Source organism: Gopherus flavomarginatus, chromosome 11 (assembly GCF_025201925.1).
Source record: "Gopherus flavomarginatus isolate rGopFla2 chromosome 11, rGopFla2.mat.asm, whole genome shotgun sequence".
Lineage (NCBI taxonomy): Eukaryota > Metazoa > Chordata > Testudines > Testudinidae > Gopherus > Gopherus flavomarginatus.
The window spans coordinates 48,629,647-48,649,236 of record NC_066627.1 but is presented as its reverse complement, the minus strand read 5'-3'; the positions used below and the strand labels follow the sequence as shown (position 1 = coordinate 48,649,236).

At 48.6% G+C, this 19,590-nt stretch overlaps 1 protein-coding gene across 4 annotated transcripts in view; it reads right to left on the bottom strand.

Moving 5' to 3' along the window:
- Positions 1-1,190: 1,190 nt before the first annotated feature.
- The window catches only part of ZNF512B (zinc finger protein 512B), a 62,591-nt gene continuing 44,191 nt past the window's right edge, over positions 1,191-19,590 (bottom strand). For all 4 annotated transcript variants that reach the window (XM_050918262.1, XM_050918264.1, XM_050918263.1 and 1 more), the window contains 4 exons: positions 14,093-14,194; positions 12,753-12,815; positions 7,590-7,688; positions 1,191-5,504 (listed from right to left, as the gene is read on the bottom strand). In XM_050918262.1, coding sequence (XP_050774219.1) covers positions 5,211-5,504; positions 7,590-7,688; positions 12,753-12,815; positions 14,093-14,194 — 558 coding nt within the window. In that variant the 3' untranslated portion in view covers positions 1,191-5,210. The remainder of the gene's footprint in view (positions 5,505-7,589; positions 7,689-12,752; positions 12,816-14,092; positions 14,195-19,590) is intronic.

Below are 19,590 nucleotides of genomic sequence, written 5' to 3'. Positions count from 1 at the left end.
CTGATTCAAGCCATCTCTGTGCATGTTTGAACTCTCAAATCCCGGACCCTGTGCTAACCCCTTGGGGAGGCAACTGGTGCTCCATGGGGAGCTGAACTGGAGAAGCACAGAGCCCAGGGAAGCAGCTCAACCACTTCAGGTAAGGAAGAAGCTCCACTATCAACACAGACTCATGTCACTTTTCAAGCCCCCAGCCACAGAGGACAAGACCATCAAATGCCCATGATCTAGCACACAAGCACACAGCTGTCCTCCAGCAGCATGAACCTGGCCCACTGCTGTTCACACACCAACCAGCATCAGACACCGTGCCACCAGCAGGACTGAACCACAAACTGGTTGCCACTGAGTGGAATCCATCCCTTTTGGGACTTGAACCGAGGAACACGACGACATCTAAAAGCAGCAGCAGCTGCTCTACCATTTGAGCTTAAGGAGAACCCCTGCATCAGCTGTCACTGAGAATAGTGCTGAGATACGTTTTCAGGCTTTAACTGGGTGACACTCACACAGCTGGGGTGGATGCATGTCAGCAGATACTGTGCAATCAGAAATGGACCAGAAGCCAAAACTTGGATCCAAACAGCCCCCAAACTTTTGGAAAGTTCCCAATGGGAACCCAGCTCTAAATTCTCCTCTCTAACAGACCAAATGGAACTCACAGATCCAAGAACTCCCAGATACAGGAGTCTTGGAGACCTGGCTTCAGATGCAGATTCTGTGGCTCAGGCCCATTTCAGACACACCTATGTAATAGATATAAACAACTGCAATGCCCCCTGTCTGATCACAACCCATTCCACACTCGAGAAAGGCCTCAGGAGAGAATGTACTGGACCATATGAGAGGAGCTCCCCAATCAGTGGCTCTCCAGAAGATCCCATTTTGAACTGCGCAGAACTGGGCGAGACCCCCGAAGCGGTGCTGGCATGTCCCCTCGTGTTGAGAGTATCTGACAAAGCTGCTTTTGTTTGTAAATCTGGGACGTCACAAAACCGAAGTGTCCTCCTGCAATTCCGTTAATGAAAAACGTGCGATGGTCACTGAAAATAAAGGTCAAGGTGTTTCCAGTGCTAAGGAGCCAGTCCTGCCTCCTCTTCCGGGGCCAAAGGGAAGCCCAGCCGCTGGAACCCCACGCATGCTGCACAGCCCAGATTGATGCACAGCCCAGACCTGCACAGCCCAGGTCTCCTTGGAGAGCAGGACACTGTGGATTTAGAGCCAGGAGCCATTAGCCTTGAGTAGCTGCTCTGGTACCATGAGAAGACGACTCCTCCTTGCAGAGTCCCCAGTGCCTGGCCCATTTACTTGGGATGAGGGGAAGATTTTGGGCCTAGGGGCTCAGTTCTTTAAAGGAGGTAGCTGTGGGTGCCCCAGCAGAAGCATGTGCACTGAAGCGTACACAAGACACACGGTTGTGCTGTGTGACAGCCAATGTGCACAACCAGACCTGCAGAATTTGAGGGTGCAGCAAGTATGCTTTGGGACCCACGTTTTTCAAGGCTTGGGCCTACACAATACCAATTGTGTTTAAGTGTAATCCTGCTATTTGTACTGTACATGCCACGATGCATTCTCCTTGCTTCTTTCCACAGCCTTTCCTCTATTCCTTTCAGCCACGCTTTCTGCTGTGTCAGGATCCTTATCTGAACATCTAAACATCTTCCAGCTGGTGTTTAATCTGTAACTATTCAAACAGTTCTCACTGAGATTATGAAAAGCAGGCGCCTGAAATCAAGCCTCTAATGTCCAGATTTAGGCTCCGAGATAAAGTGACCCAATTTCTCAAAAGTGCTGAGCATCCAGCAGCGTTCACTGACGTCAACAGGAGCTGGGTGCTCAGCATGGCTGAGAAATCAGGTCACTTTATTTAGGAGCCTATATACAGATTTAGGAGCATAACTGGATGTGCTTTTTTTGAAAATCCGAGGCCCCATTACTTCTCACATCCGCTCTCATGCTGCGTTCCATTCCTGCGAGAGAACAGCAGAATGCTACTGCTGCTCTAGGACCTTTTAGCAAGTGGCAATATTAGCACGGAACAATGGCAGGATAGCACCTCCCTGGAGCATCGGCGGGATACAGCTTAACAGCGTTCCACCACCCTGGGAAAAATAACCCTCAATGCAATGGCTTTCTGGTAATTACTGCTTTGATGACTCCATTTGAAACAGGCAGCCCTACTATTGAGCTCTGTCTGGCTAGAATATCACCAAAACGACTGCAAAATTTCAACTGGTCTTCTTTTTCCTACTTTTTTTGCAATGTACTGGAAAGTTGCGAGGAAAGTTAGCTCCAGTTTATCCTGTAGCAAAGGCTAGGAAATCGTCGGCCTTCTGGCTACTAAGAAGCATCCTCTTCCCCTGGGGGATAAGATCTGTACCTTGTGCTACTGACAACAAGATAAACAACAGAACCGATGATGCCCAAAAGGCAGACAGGGCCAGATGTGCCGGCTAATTAAATTTGTTCACTAATTGCTTTAAAATGCGGCCCAGCAGTGTTCTGTAAACAATGGCCAAATGCAAGGGAGAGATTTTATCCCGAGCAAACTGTAGGCCACAATTTTCAGGGGCAAGTAGTGGAGGCTTTAGCCACACGTTTTAATTCAGCTGTCAAGATATATGCTGGGCACTTAAGCAAGGATTCCCCAGAGGAGTTGACCTGACATCAGGAGTAGACAGCTCTATCTCTGAGGCAGTAATAATGTGTCACTGGAGAAGGTGGTTAATTATTACTGAATGGCTCTTCAGAGCATGAAAAAATACTAAGAATCGAGAGGATGGAGGACAGGCTGTGAAATGCAGTGAAGCAAAGTGAAGGTCAAGGTTTTAATTGACTAAATGAGCAGAATTTCTTCCCCCGAACGTAATCTTCCAACCCCCCCAATTTGGAACAAATGAGGGAAAAGCTCCTTGGGTTTTGTTCCACTGGCAAGTGAAAAACATGTTACAAAAATGCTCTGGTAAGCCTCCTTGTGATATGAACTGCAGTGAGCCCCATGTATTTATCAAGGAGTGAGGTAGCCTGGTTTTTGTCTAGAAGCCGATGGACTTTGGTCTGGGGAAGTTTCGCCTCCAGCCCAGAGCAAGGTGTTCTGAGAATTTCTGCTCAGAGAAATACTAACACAAAACAAGTGTGGTTGTTTAAAAGGGACTCTCAGTAATGACAAATTGGGAAGATGAACTGAGGTCAGTATGAGTTTCAGGGGATCAGAGGCTGCTCTCCTGGGCTGCGGCATGTTCCTCCCAAAGGGAGGGAGTAAGAACGAGTCAAGAGAGGAGTGCATCCATCAAGCCACGGAGGTGTGACTATAAAGCATGACCTGTGATTGTCACTTGGTGTCAATGTAGTGCATCAAATTCAGGCTGGAGAGATCTCATTGGCCTAGTGAAGAGAACTGGGTGACTAATTCATAGAGCACTTGGATGACTTTTGCCTCTTTCTCTGTCTGTGATCATCCTGCAATGTTCTCAAATGGATTCGTTATCGGAAGTTCTTCACCCTCTTGGGTCTTTGTGAGTCTTCAGTATTCAAGAGTGGAGCTGATTTGATTGGACAGATAGGTCACGTGGTTTGTTTCTGACCCCTGACTGAATGAGCCTCACTCTTAGAATCAGCTTTCCGGGGTGAAGGCTCATGATCACGAATTTGAAAGTCTCTTTCTGCCAATCCTCCACAGCGTTTGCTCCTGTAGTGAACACTCCTGCCAGAGAAAGCGAGCACAGAAAGGGGGAATTCAAAGAAATGTCCATGCATATTTTCTGCAGCAGTCACCCAGCTCTGTTGCTAACAGGCTATTTGTACCAATAGCTAGTATCAATTTGATACAGTATTTTATATTGATGTACATTTTTTTAAAAAGTCTGGAAAAGTTCTCCCAAAATCCAGAGGGTTTTTCTCCCCTTCAATCTGGCAATGGAGCTCAGATAATTTTGCAACTGCCCAGCCTTCAGTTAAAAAAATAAAACAAATGCCCCCCCCCACATAAAAAAACTCTTCCTTGGGACTGGTTTCATTCAGCCTGATCTCCAGAGGTGCTGAGAACCTGCTACGCCAGTGTATTTTCGTTGGAGTCACAAGTGCGCTGCACCTCTGACAGTCATGATCTTTTTCTCATGCCCCGCAGGCATGTTTCTTGCCTCGTTGAGCATTCTTTGCTGCTTGTGAATGACAATAGCCCAAACAGACAAACTCCTTGTGCTACGGCGAACGCACCGCCACATTCGGTCACCACACCTCCCTACCCTGACGGTGGAGAAGAAACCATGCCCAACACACTGGTCAGGCCATGAAACCAACAGACCATGGGTTAAATGCTTGGAACCACAACATCTTTTGAAATCGACAGGTGGGCTTCTGAGCTACAGCTCCCCGTTGGGAATCCAGCACGAGCATCATTCAGAGAAACAAAGTGGACTAACTGTGGCTCTTCCAGGGGGGTGCCATGGGGCACCAGGTTGCCTTACAAACCCCAAATCTTTCCTAAGGGTGCTATGCTTTGGATCCTGGCTATAACCATCTTCTGCATCTGGCTTCGGGACTGGCATCTTCTAAGCCTCACCAGCCACTGCAACAGGTAGGCAAAACCTATTCACTGGAGACACCTCTTCAACCCTGCCCCTAGGTCATCACAATTAACAAGCCACAGGCTGTTGCACCATTTGTGGGCGTGCTACAGATGGTGTCTAAAAGATCATTTCCCTCCCTCTCCTGCCCCACCCAAAAAGAAACCAATCATGTTCCTGTGCTGGCACTGCAATCCAACAAGCAATCCCAAATAAAAAGCCTTTACGCCCCGCCTCTATTGCACTTTCCTCTCGCTCAAGCATCACCAGTTCAGCACACAGAATTTGAAGGAAGCGGTGAGCGGGGGAGTCCCCACTTTGCAGGGGTTTGGCTGCGTTACGTGACAGGTCAGCAGAAGAGTTGTGCAGCCCGTGTGTACACACAAGTGCACACGCGTGTGTGTGGAGTGGAGTCGAGGGGTACGGGCTTGTGCACGGGGGTGACGGATGGAGGATCACAGTCTTTTCTTTTTTTCCAGTGTGAAACAAGGTCCATGATTTTAAAGTGGTTTTTTGTTGTTTTTTTTTTAAAAAAAACAAACAAACAAATGGATGAGCAGGGGGCGGGGGAGAGAAAACCGTGAGGGGCCCCACCCCATTACCCTGGGCTGTAAACTAATGCTCGGAGAGTCTCTGAACCCCTTATTTCTCAGGCATCTTACTGGCTCCCCCTTTCCTGTGGGTGGGCAGCTTGGTGCCTCTCTCTCTCCCTTCGGGGCTGCAGTTGGATCCTTCCCAGGGCTCCGGGACTTTCTTATGATTAGTCTTTGCTGCCGAGCTCTCCTTGCCTGTCGGAGACGTTTCCGGAGGCCTTTCCTTGGGTTTCCTGCCCCTTTTCTTCCCACTTGTGCTTTTCTTTTTCTCCTCCTGGCTGGAGGAAATCTGGTCCCTGTTCTTTTTCTTCTGGGCAGCCTCTGAAGAGGTTCGGAACCAGTTCTGTGTCCAAAGGGAAAAAGAACAGGAGTAGGGGTTAGTCACCCTCCCAGGTCAGGGAGCACTGTCCCAGCCACTCCATTTACACCTCCCCACCGTCCTTCTTATAAAACCCCCCTATTTTCCCTCCTGGCCTCACTCTCACCAGGGAAAACTCCTGTATTCTGAACACATCCCCCCAGATTTCCCTCTCTGACCTCTGAAATCCCCCTTATTCCATCCTCCTGCCCCTGTTCCCCCAGTTTTAACTTGTCAATGGGTCCTGTACAATGATGCAGCACATCTCCAGCCACAGTCTGAATGCATCTCTTAGCATCTGTCCACAGAGACACTGACATGTAATGATGGAAGCAGGGGGAAGGGAAGCAGGAAAGAGGGGACTCTTTGGGGAAGCTTAAGTTTTGCAAATGCCACAAATTAGTTTTGGATGCTCCTGACTCCCAGCCTGGTGCCTACCCACTAGACCACACTGCCTCTCATAATGGGGCCCTGAGCTGCAAACCTTTTCCTCCTATAGTTTACACCATTTTTCTGTCTAGAGGGGAAACAAATCTGTGCTGTGTATTAAGGACAGAAGGAACGGTGCACTCTGTATGTGCTATTCAGGTGCGGATTGTATCTCTCTTCACATGAAAATTTCTCTCTCCTCTTCTCCCCCTTCACCCCCTCCTCCCAGTTTCTCTCTATTTTTCCTCACCTCCCAGGCTCCGCTCCACTTTCCCCTCTATGTTTTCAGTTCCCTTTCTCTGAGTCTCCACTCTGCTCCGCTCCACTTTCCCCTCTCTTCCCTTTCTCTGAGTCTCCCATAAGCAGAATGGGAACCTAACAACCTTCAAATCAGAGTCAAGCTTTTCAGCCTGGGGGTTGGTTGGAAACTGGGCTGAATGAGCTTGCCACTGCCCACCCTGAACACAAAGTGTGTAAAGTAAGGCCATAGGAGAGCCGTGCCTCCGGACGCGCCAGAGACTAGACTGGGTGCTCTGGGGCCTCAGATGAAGGTCCAACAGGTGGAACAAGGAGGGAGGGCCAGAAAAGCAAAGAGGTGTAAGCTCACCCCCCACCCCTCCCGCCTCTGCCTAAACCAGGGGTGGGGAAAAAAAATCAGGGTGTGAAATTGTATGGAGGGCCGGGTAGGGAAGGCTGTGCCTCCCCAAACAGCCTGCCCCCCCATCCGCCCCCTCCCACTTCCCGCCCCTGACTGCCCCCCTCAAAACCCCCAACCCATCCAACGCCCCCCTGCTCCTTGTCCCCTGACCACCCCCTCCTGGGACCCTCGTCCCTAACCGCCTCCCGGGACCCCAGCCCCATCTAACCCCTCCCACTCCCTGTCCCCAGACTGCCCCCCCAGAACCTCCACCCTATCCAACTGCCCCTGCTCCCTGTTCCCTGACTGCCCCCACCCCAGAACCTCCACCCTATGCAACCGCCCCCTGCTCCCTGTCCCGACTGCCCCCCCAGAACCTCCACCCCATCCAACCGCCCCCTGCTCCCTGTGCCCTGACTGCCCCCCACCAGAACCTCCACCTTATCCAACCGCCCCCCGCTCCCTGTGCCCTGACTGCCCCCCACCAGAACCTCCACCCCATCCAACTGCCCCCCGCTCCCTGTGCCCTGACTGCCCCCCCAGAACCTCCACCCTATCCAACCGCCCCCTGCTCCCTGTGCCCTGACTGCCCCCCACCAGAACCTCCACCCTATCCAACCGCCCCCTGCTCCCTGTGCCCTGACTGCCCCTGGGAACCTCCTGCCCCTTATCCAACCCCCCGCCCCCTTACCACATTGCTCAGAGCAGTTGAAGCTCGCAGCCCTGCCGTAGCCAGCCCCGCCGCCCATGCTGCCCGGCAGGAGCGGTGGGCCAGAGCGCTGGTGGTGTGGTGAGGTGAGGCTGTTGGGGAGGCGACGGGGGCTGGCCTCCCCAGCTGGGAGCTCAGTGGCCGGGCAGGACGGTCCCGCGGGCCGGACGTGGCCCACTTCTGGCCTAAACACTGCTAGCTCCAATGGGAGCTTCTAGTGGACACAGATGAACCTTAGCAGGAAACAGCCTCAACCATGCCCCGGAGCCCCATTGCACCCTGCCCACTTCCTTACCTCTGAGTGAGTCTTGAGGATATGGTATTTGACTCCACTTTCTGAGCTAAACTCCTTCTGGCAGAGAAGGCACTGGTACTTCCCAACAGAGTGGTCTCCCTGAAAGGCAGAGAACATGCTCCTGTATTCCAAAGCAGGTTCAAATGTGTGCTGCACGAGAGAATACAGCCTCCCTCTCTCTTCACTATCCAGAAGCCCCTTGGAAATCTCTAGGGATTGTCTGCAGAAAATGGCCTGCTGCTTGGGCCCATGATGATGGGTCCAGGGCCACTTGAAGGCCACAAATGCCCCCTCAACATCCAGAGCTCAAAGACTTTGTCTTCAAGGTAAATGATTAGATGTATTCCTAAAATCCTGCATCCATGGTTATGTGGACACGCCAGCGCCCCTGAAGTTGCAGGCCAGGAATTTACCATGTAATCCGGTCCCTTATCTGTTACAGTGAGGGGGCTCCTTCTCCTCAGAAGGATCCAAAAGGAAGAGAAGCTTCCTTTGATACAAATGGAGGACAAATTTTGGGCGTGTGTGAAGATGCATGCACATTCGCATATCTGACTTGTGTGGGCAATTACTGCAACCATGGTAAAGCTGCAAACATTAATATGCTCAATTAGACACCTGTGCATGCAATTACCCACACAATATGTGCAAAGCAGGTGCACAGATGAACACATGTACCTGAAAACCTGGGCCTACTCCCTAGAACACCCATGAAAAACATCAGGGAACATGATGCGCAGGACTTATTCCCTGGGGAAGCAAAGGAGTGTGAGGATCTTCCACACACAGAGAGGCATGTTTTCCTCCACAATGGCATGGATTTTAATTGCCTGAAAGCCAGGAAACTCAAAGCTGCCGTTCCCATGGAAACTGTAATTGTACCTGTGTATCAACACATAAAAGTAACCCCTCCTACAATAATACAAAACACCACATGTGCACCCCAAGGGGAATGAATGATGGTTTCTGTGGGAGTGAAAATGGGAATTTCCTGGTGTTTGTGCATTTAAAATCTTGACTGTAATATTACATTAACAGACTCTTTTTTTTCCATTTAATATCGCTAGCTACACGATTTCTTTACTGTCAGCAAATTCAGTGATCGTTAAGAACACCTACTGGGAGTGAAACTTCTAATTTATGATCAATGGGTCTTTCCTAATTTTGCCTTTATACTCTTGAACAGGCCATTAAATTGCTGGATTTTCATTATTAGAGTCCTTGTGAAAATGAATGATTTTTCGACTCTGCCTCGGTCCACTGGCACAGAGGGGATAATGCATTCTTTATTGACCAGGGAATTACATATTAGGCCCTCTGGGCGATGTATGGGCTCTGTGGGAATTTCTTCATAATTGGGTTCATGTTGTAAATTTTATGGCAGGCAGGTCTTTCATTTTCTAGCTGTGTCTGCATACAGGCAGGCCAGGCCAGCCCAGACTCCCACTTCACACACAATCCAGAAATGATCAGGCAAAAATCACAGATCATTGATCCATACTGACCCCAGTGCAATGATTCTGCGTCAGTTTGACCCTTCTTAATGATAGATAAATATATTCTAAACACTCCACTGGGATTTCATGAAAAATATAATTCAGTCCAGTTCCTTAGGTCTCCTAAGAATTACTGGACGGTGTCTGCCAGACACCCCAACTACCCACCCCACTGATTAGAAGAGAGGATTATTGTAGGTTTAAATCCTGCCGTCTTTTTTCCAGCAAAACTTCCTCTGAAGTCAATGCTAGAGTAAGAGCTGAGGCCCTGTTCCTCACACTAGTGTTAACTTGTGTGTTATGAGTTCTACAGCAGCCATGGGGCATAGTATCCTCCAACAAGGTTCCTCCACTGTATCCTCCAACTAACCTCCAAAGCTGTCCGATGGCCACTAGTCTGTGCGTGGGAGCCACACGTTCCCTATCCTGCCTGTCCCACATTGGGCTCCCAAACTACATCTCCACACAGTGGTAGAGGACACCTGCAGACTGCTTGCATGGGAATTCCCCATGCTCTCCCCATGTCACGGGACTGCACTGAGTCTATGTCCTTCCTTGCACAAGTTGGAGAGCAGGGGTCGCTCCTGAGTCAGGACGACATGATTTGATCTGTTCTCTGGATGCTAGAGGCAAGCCCTGTAGATTGCTGCTAGCACGGATTATATCAGGGATCGGCAACCTTTGGCACATGGCTCACCAGGGTTTGTTTACCTGCCGCATCCACAGGTTCGGCCGATTGCGGCTCCCACTGGCCGTGGTTCGCCGCTCCAGGCCAATGGGAGCTGCAGAAGCAGTGCGGGCCGAGGGATGTGCTGGCAGCCGCTTCCTGGAGCCCCCATTGTTCTGGAGCAGTGAACTGCGGCCAGTGGGAGTCACGATCAGCCGAACCTGCGGATGCGGCAGGTAAACAAACCAGCCCGGCCCGCCAGGGTGCTTATCTTGGCGAGCCACCTGCCAAAGGTTGCCGATCCCTGGTCTACATGTTGCAAAATAAGGTACATGAATTTGTGCATTTAGAAAATACATGGGCGGTTGTTCGGCTGATTTGTGAGTGTAGTTACCACAGCTGTGCACTCAAGTGACCAGTTAGGGATGTAAGGGATCATTTGTGCATTTGTTCCCTGTGCGCTGCCATGGTAATTCCATCTACAATTAAGGGTGCAGCTGCCTGCATATTTTTTGCAAATGCAGGCCTGCATGGTCTGGAGTCTCTTGGCTTTGCTGTGAAGGGGCCTCTTGTTCCGGCAAGCAGGATAATTTTGCAATCCATCCAAACAACAGGTACAATCTCCTCTATTTTGTGAAAACTCTGCTTTTTGTGCAGGATTTCTGCATATGATTTTCTAAATTCTCTCATTATTGTTCTAGTTAAAGGTAGCGGGGACAGGGCTGTGAACATTTTCAATAATAATCTGCAGGTAGGGTGACCAGACAGCAAATGTGAAAAATTGGGACAGCGGGTAATAGGAGCCTATATAAGACCCCAAAATTGGGACTGTCCCTATAAAATCAGGATGTCTGGTCACCCTATCAGCAGGTATGAATTTGGCCCATAGGAACTGAAGAGTTGCCTTCTGGAATCTACTACATTCCATGTGATTTAGAGCTGAAAGGATTTCAGGAGATAAAAGTTTGCCAAGTTCTTTCTGGTTCCAATTCAATGGGTCTGCAGTGACTCGCCTTCTCTTGCGGTGGGCCAATGTTCCTGGAGTTAATTTAAACTGGAAGCACTACTGCTGTATCTCTCAGGTGTAACAGCCCTCACGCTCCATTACAGTGGAGGTCTTGTACTTACCTAGATAGATAATGTGACTATGTGGCCATTTCCCTGCCCTTGGTTGGACTCTTTATGTGACACATGGTATTTCTATAGGCTGGGATTTCTGAAGTGGATGAGTGGAGTTAGGTGCCCAAGTCAATAGACGTTACGTGTCTAATTCCCTTAGCACCTTCCTCTTTGGCACTGAACGACGGGTTATTTTGTATTTACTGTACTGTGTGTTAAGCATCAGAACCCAGCTAGACGGTTAGGATGAGAATCACTCTGTCTAAGGAGGAGCCTAAGCAAGGATGCCAGAGGCACTTAAGCCCTGTGCTTGACAAGCTAGACAGCATGTTAAGACGTGTCTCTCTACTCCTTGCTGACCACGAGGGTGGGGTCCATACCTGCCTGAATAAGGGGGCATGGTGGACAGCCCTGAGAGTATGCTATATTAGGCTCGATACACAGCAGATACACAGCAGGGTTTCCCATCTCCATAGGTGTGTGGCAGGGCTGTGTTCTGTCACCACAGCTGTCCGGCATTGCCACTGTCTGATGGATAAACTTGCGACGGCAGCTGTCACTGAACTGAATCCTGTTCTGCTTTGAGATCTTCAATATGCCAATGACATTGTCCTGTTGGCTCAGTTTGGTGAATCGCTGCAGCTGAGGGTCGGTCTAATTGGGCATGAAACAACACACGCTGGTCTGGTGATTAAGCCAGAGAAGTGCCAGGCCACTCCCATCAAGCAGCATCCAGCTCCAGACTGCAACCCGCTCAGTATTAACCTGTGCGGATGGTGTATCGAGCTGGTGGCAGCTGTCAAACACTTGAGCAGCCTCAAAGGTGGTGCTGGAAGATGCTCAGAAGATGCGTCTGTGCTTCCAGCACCAGCTGCTGCCGGGTTTCAGGTCCTTTGGCAGCCTCTGCGGGGGCATTGTGACATCCCGTTTGCCACCCAGCCGCTGCTCTACAGAACACAGCGACACCAGGTCAGGTGCAGCAAAGTGAAACGTGGGTGCGGAGGGAAGCTTAAGAACACCAGATTGATGTTTTCAGTTCTCGTCCACTTTGTCAGCTGCTTCATATCAAGTGGCAGGGCAAGATCAGAAAGGTGAACCCAGCAACTGCCTCCATCAGCACTGGCTTGGTTTTGGCAGCTCGCCTGGTATGGGCGTATTATTAACATGGAAAACCAACCCATTCCAAGGCGTGCGCACCAAGGGATGCTGCTACGCGGCCAGTGATCACATGGGCGTCCAAAGTTTTGAGGGTATGACAAGATTGCTAGTGATGGACACAAACTGAATATACAACCCGACCACCTTAAGTCCCTTGCCAGAGATTGAGCTGGGTGGTGCTCAATCTCGAAGGAGGCCATGCCCCTTTGGGACGTGCCATGATGATGATGATGATGTAGTATCCAGCTCACAGATGGCAGGTGACAATACAGGAATTTGTATTCCCTCTGCACTGATCCTGTACAAGGACCGTGGGCCCGTCTGGGGTTCAGGGAGTGCCTGGTTTCCAGCTGGACCACTGCACAGGATGACTTTCACCCAGCCGGCTCTACCTGGCAACTAAGGCCCCTGATTTCAGTCAGCATGAGGCAGGTACGCCTCTCCTCACCCCTAGAGGTGGCTTGAGGGCCTTGGAAAGTTTCCATTTGCACAGCTTGCGTGGGAGCTGAGCAGAGTGTTTGGGTTCCCAGTGGCATCAACCTTTCCCAAGGACCCAATGCAATGAATAGTTTTTAAAAAACCCTCTGACATACTTTCTATCTGTGGCATATGGCCCATTTCCCCCTAATGAGTGGGAGGAGAATGAGAGAGAAGACCGCCCACCCTGAACAGTGATGGCAGCAAAATGGCAGAAAGTCTAGACCCATTTTCAGACAAACTTACCTTGTTGCAGTTAGTCAGGTGGGCTTTCAGGCCAGAAACGCTGGAGTAGATGGCTTCACAGCTCTGCAGAAAGAAACAAAGAGGCAGAGAGGTCTAGCAACTTGCTTCCTGTCTTTCTATATTTCATGGACTGCAGCCCACCGTACCCAGGAGGCTGTCTTTGATTGCCAGCCCTGGATAATCAGCATGAGGTTAATTTTCTGTGATGCACAGGGATCGAGCCACACGTTTCCTATTAGTGCTAATGGGAGTCATGTGGGTTCGTTCCTCTGCACCAGGGCTGAAAAACGTATCCCTAAATGTCTCTGTGAAAAATGTACCTTTTTGAGCGGTTAGGAGGCCCTGCTGAGCTCCCAGAGTTCTTAAAGCCTCAGCAGAAGATCCAGGCAGAGAGGCTAATTACCCAGGCAATAGCATAATCAGTTTCTTAGCAGCGTCTTTTCAAAGTGCATATATATGACATTAATTAGCTAACATGTCTCACCCTGCTAACATCCTGGTTTTAAAATTAGCAAGGCTTCATTTCAGATTATAAATCAATGGCCCAGTGAGATGGGTGCAGTTCACATTCAGAGGAAAGACAGGCAAAGCCTGAGTTTCAGAAGCGGTTAGATGCAGAAGTGCACACCCAAAATGCACGCACCTAATCCACAGGGGAAATTACTGCGGCTGTGCATGCACAATTGGGTATTTTTGCATGCAAACAGCTAATCTTTGCTCTTTGCACACTCAGTTACTTGAGTTGCACAATCAGTTAGTATAGTCACATCTATCTAATAGAGTAAAAATCAAGACTCTGACTTGCTTTAATATGGGACAGTCCAGGGAAATGTGGGTCCTATACAAAAAGAGACTCCCTGGATCAAAACCTGCAAGTCTTAATTTAGGCAAAACTCCCCATGACTTCAAAAAGCAGCTCCCATAAACCAGAGCCGGCAGTCTTCAGGAAGGTCCCTCTGCGCCGCTGTTATTGCTCAACAAACAGAGCTCTCCCCTTAGAACAATGAGCCCCGGATTCCCCGTTCCACTCTCTACCCTTTTGCTGGTAATTATGTCCATCGGTATTATAATGAGTACCCCAGGAGTGCACAGTGATTGGACATGCTTCAAACAGTCATATGAATGGGCCAAATCCTGAAGTTTTTACTCAGGCCATGCTTCATTAACTTCCCTGGGAGTGTTACCTACGTACAGACTGAATAAAAACCTGAGCAAGCATCTCACTGTTCAGTTCAGAGGTTTTCCCATTGAGAATTCCCTCTTTCTACTGAACATTCCAGCCTTGTGTTTTCTTTTGAAAAATCACACCCACACACCCTGTGTACAGAGAACCTCCTTACGTTATTGGGGCAGTTGACGTGTCCTTTCTCCTTCACTTCATTTTTCCAGGTTTCCAAGAGCCTCGGATTTAACTTCGGAAGCCCTGGCCGGGTGTAATTTAGCTGCCAAACAATAGAACCTTATTAGCAGAGTTGCGCACACCAGCCCTCTGGGCCTTTGAATGGGTTCCCCCCCGCCCCAAGAGGTGAATCAGGGCTAAACAATGAGTTTGGAGGTTTCAGCCAAGTCCTTCATAGCTATGTCATCCTCGCCACGGAACATACTGAATGCAACCCAGTGTGAGAGCCAGTCTCTGCTCTGGAGTGGCCAGGACTGCGAATGAAAGCGAGGCTGGTTAAGGTATATGACAGAGTAGCGCGGGAGAACTGTCTACAGTATAACTGGTGCCAGCGAGTACTATTTGAAGCAGCTGTTTTCCAAAGACAGAAACGTAGCTGTCCTGGAGTCTGAGCTCCCATTGACTTCAGTGGGGGCAGGACTGAGCCCCACATTTCCACAATTTTGTGCTAAAGATGCCCCTATAGCATTGCTGCACTTCCTAACCAATTAACAAACCACACTCTATTGCTGGCAGAGGGGGTGATGCCTAACTTTCAACAGCCTATATGGCTTCCATCCACTGATTAACAGGACTATTCCATTAAACAATGAAAGACTCTGTGTCTCCCTCTGCTCTCTTTTTTGGCTTGGCCTCTCATTCCAAGTTCCCTCATTCCAGGTGGCCTCTTATTCTCATTTTAATTACAGCTTTGTTAGTAACTTTGGGGCTTAGTGTAAGGGACCAGACCTTCAAATGAGCCTCACAGTGGACTCCATTTCTGCATGCGCAGCATTGCACACACAATCATGTCCATGGACAATTTCTGTGCTGTACTCTTGCATGTGCATCTGTTGGCTTAAGTTTTCAGGAAAATGTATGTGCAACTACATGCTTGCTTTGCAGGCTGTGTTGTGGTAATTGCATGCAGAAATGCTCATTTACATAGTCTAACTGGCTAGCTGTAGATGCAGCTACTGCTGTTGCATTTGTGCATGCATTTGTGTGTGTGGAACTGCAGACAGTTTTCTGAAAATTTAGATTGATGGATTTTGTATGTGTGAATTCTACCACCTGTGCTCACAAGTGATAATGCATAGATTAACTGCGCTTGAAAAAGAACAGGATTTGTTTGGAGAGTGTTCCCCAAAGGAATTCAAGATCACATTTTCCAATAGACTTAGGAGTTGACAATCTACAGTTCTTTCTCATCGGTGACTTTACTGAACATGCTGATTTTGCCTTCTTGCTTTCTTCTACTTAGGATGGGGCGACATGCTTCCCTTCCGGCAATCTACTCTGAAACATGGCACTCGCTGAGAAAGGGGATGCCAGTGTCCCACCAAGTTCAGATGACTTTAATCACCCAGAGGTCTGTCCTCAAACACAGGCCTTTCATTGCCAATCAAATGTCACTGAAAAATGAAAGAGCCACATCTCAGAACAGACCATTGAACAACGTTCACGCACTCAACTCTGTCCAGGAGAAATGGGGTGCCATAACTGGAGGCTAGATGGAGCCAACAGATTCCTGACGGGAATCCTTGCTTGGAGCTGTGTGGGGATGCCATACCTGAGTGGGGAGGAGCACACAAAGCATTGTCCACTGGCCCTGAAACCTATACCTGGGCAGCAAAGGTCCCATGCCCTTTAATTAAAACTTTAAAAAAATCAATAGATAACACAAATGAACACTAATAGCAACTGGATATGGAGCCAGCAGCTGCCCGACCCCGCAGCCTCACAAGGGACGCTGAGATTCCAACATCTCTAGTCACTCCAGCTTCCCAGCTCCAGAGAGAAATCAGTGTCACAATAACTTGCAAAGATCATGTTTCCCCAGAGCACTGCAGTTCCAGAGACGTCAGCATCATCTTTATGTCTCTATTAAGAAGGAGCCTCAGGCATGGAATATTTTATTTTTTCCATTTATTTTCTCAAATGGCCTGTAAATAAAAATCTTCATGGCCAAATCATTAAACAGCTACAACTGTATTTGGCTAGGGCCCAATCATCATTTCAGGAGAATAGCTGGGGGTGGGAGGATGAGTGGGGTGGGAAGGCTTTTTGACTGAAAGTTGTATTTAATTAGCTTTCATATTTCAATCCTCTCCCTCTAGACAGCTCTCCTTCCCTAAAACACACCATAACAAATCAAAACCACACTTGCTGCCCAAGCCAGCAAACTGCAAATCAAGCAGGCTTTATGAGTCAGAGAGGTTCTTAGCACAAGTCACTGTTCTCTGATCACATGCTGTCTCTGTAGAGCAAAAACTCTGGGAGGAAGGGGAGATACAGTTACTAGGCAATTCGCCTTTGGAGATGTAGGTTCAAAGCTAGTTGGGTTACAGGTATAATGAGTTTGGGAGTCTCAGCCCCATGATCCTTAATTAATTAGCTTTTGTGCAAAGCACAGAACCCTGTTTTTTGAGATGGGCTGGAACCAGCATCTTGCATCCTAAACTCATTCCTGCCCCCACCTGGGGTTTGCTGGAAAATCCAAACCCAGATTTGAATTTTGCTCCCTTGCTTTATAATAGGCCAAGTCAAATGTCCATATCTAACCTGGCCTGATTTTGGAGGTGTTGGAAATCTAGATCCCAGTGTGGATTTCACAGCCTGAGCCCAGGTCTAAACTTGTCATAGTTCTTTGTTCAGCCAAAGGCCAGAACTGGAACTCGGTGGCTGTCTATCGGTGGATGCACTGAGGTGTGTTTCCTCCTTTAGGCTAGCAGCTTTGCTAGCGCATTTCAGCCTCGATCAGTGCGAAAACATCACCCCTCAGTCCTCTAAAGAGATTGCCAATGGGACAGTGGTGTGGATAGATGCTCACAAGAGGCTAAGGCAAGACCAACCAATTCATTGCACATGTGATCTCAGCTTGGATTTGAGCCTCCAGTTCCAGGGCTTAGTCACTGAAAGCTAGGTCTAGGGTTGCCAACCCTCCAGGATTGGCTGGACGTCTCCAGGAATTCAAGATTACACTTTAATTAACGATTATGTCATGGGATGAAAGCTCCAGGAATATGTCCAATCAAAATGGGCACTCCTTGGTAGGCCACCCACCCCTGCCTGAAAGCCACAATCTTTATAGCAACTAATTAATCAAGACATTGATGCAGCCAGAGAACGTTCACCAGAACAGGCCATAGCACTCAGCCATTACTTTGCAGGCGCATCTAGCAAAACCACAAAAGCAAATCACAGTTTCTCCCCCAAAAGACCACAACAGAGACTGGAGAAGAACAGGGCTTGGACAGCAGAGTCCCTGCCTGAGATAAGGCACATTAAATCTAGGACAGGGGAGTCGCTCTGGGCTTGCTGCACAGAGAACTGCTTCTCCAAATAAGACTGGTCCACAGAGGGAGGGCACCAAACCATGAAACAGATCTTCTGTCACCTTGCCTCTTCGAAGTTTGTTCCTTGAGCTCCAGAGAGACAGCACTGCACAATTTCTTTCCTTCAAAGCATTGAGATACGTGCACACATCACTCCAGAGCCTGGAGCGGGTGTGAACAAAGTCTGAGATCTGAGTGATGCCCCGTCCTGGATATGTTAGATTCACTATGTCCCAGTAATGCCAGAGAAGGTTCAAGGAGAAATCTGCACAGTGTCTTCCTGGGCCTTTCCCAGAATGTGCCCTTCAAAGCGTGACGTATCCAGCAGCTACCTAGTGTGGAACACCTCACCCATTTCTGTTTAAGCAGAGTCATGTAAAGATTATGGGCAAGAAAACAAGGCTCTAGTCAATATTCAGAAACGTGGATTTGCTTAGTGCAGAGAGGAACATGTTGCTGAAGTGCAGTAATTTTGGAGGAATTGTTTTTCTCTAGTGCCATAGAGCCTGGGTTACAAGGAGCTTGTTAAATTGTCTCAGAGTCATTATAACAACCCCCATCTGCAGGATCTGAACTTAGGTTCTCAGCTCTATAGCAGCCCACTACTACTTTAGCTACAGGAGAACTTCAATCAGCTGGTCGTTGTAGAAGTTTGTTATCTTCTGTGGGGGGCCACCAATCGAAGGGACTGTAACACACATTGAGCAAGCAGAAGACCTGGGTTATGAATGTAAAAGGGGGGTACATCCATTTAAGAAACTTTCCACTGGGGCTCGAAGCAAACAAATTGTCAGCTGGGGGAATTGACAGAACTGAATTGTTCCTCTAAGGCAGGGGCAGGCAGCCTAGGGCACGCATGCCAAAGGCGGCACGCGAGCTGATTTTCACTGGCACTCACACTGCCCGGGTCCTGGCCACCAGTCCAGGGGGCTCTGAATTTTAATTTAATTTTAAATGAAGTGTCTTAAACATTTTAAAAACCTTATTTACTTTTCATACAACAATAGTTTAGTTATATATTATAGACTTATAGAAAGAGACCTTCTAAAAACATTAAAATGTATTACTGGCACACGAAACCTTAAATTAGAGTGAATAAATGGAGACTTGGCACACCACTTCTGAAAGGTCGCCGACCCCCGCTCTAAGGGATAAAAAGGCTGCAGTGAGTTATTTTGCAATTGTGACGTACCAAACTACTCCCAGGATTTAAACTTTGTTCTCAGGACTATCAAAGGTGCCCTGAAAGGGGGAGAGATGGGACACATTGCCTTTTTCATGAGCATTTTCCCTCCAAATGCTGTGGAAGTGGTGGCTAATAGATTGGGAATTCTGAGGGGCCAGGGACTCAGAGGGGCTCCTTCTAAAGTAGATGGCAAGTATCTGGCTCTGGCCTTTACAAAAGGGCATAAGGCCTTAGGCACCCAAAATTGGGGAGCACCTAATTCCCTTATAACCCTTGAAAATGGCAGCCTTGTCTACACTAGGGAGGATTTACTGGTGTAGCTTCACTGCAGCCCTTCCCCAGTGGAGATGCAGTTTACCCCCAGTACAGCTCAGACCACTTCCCCAAACAAAATAAGCTACACAAGCAAAAGGACTTTTTTTTTTGCTGGTATGAATGTGCCTACCCTAGGGCTTTCGGCAGCACAGCTATGTCAGTTAGGGGAGGGATTTCTTCAGCCTCCTGGCTGACAAGTTTAGACCAGGGCTGAGTGAAGCAAGCCAGTCTGGTGGGGAAAAGGGCAATTCTGGAAAGGAAAAAAGCAATGCAGAGCCTAGCAGTGTATTTTAAAGTCAGCAAAACTCCTATCGGCAGCCCAGCGAAGACCCTCCTGCCTCTTTTGTGGCTGTTTATTTTGCGAGTGAATAGGGAGTATAATGAATTTACTTTTTGAAAAGATGAGTTGTCAAGGCAAGGAGGCCCTGTTTGCAACACACTCAAGGCTTTCTGAGAAAAAAATTCATCTTTGTGATATCGACCCTACCTAAAAGTCAAGGAGCGATTCGCCCATGACAACCCCCTGGATATGTCAGCTTGCAGTCAGATTTCTTGAGATCAAGGACCCTTCTTTGGAGCCCAGAATCTGGATTAAGGCCCTTTAATCATATTTTTTAGACA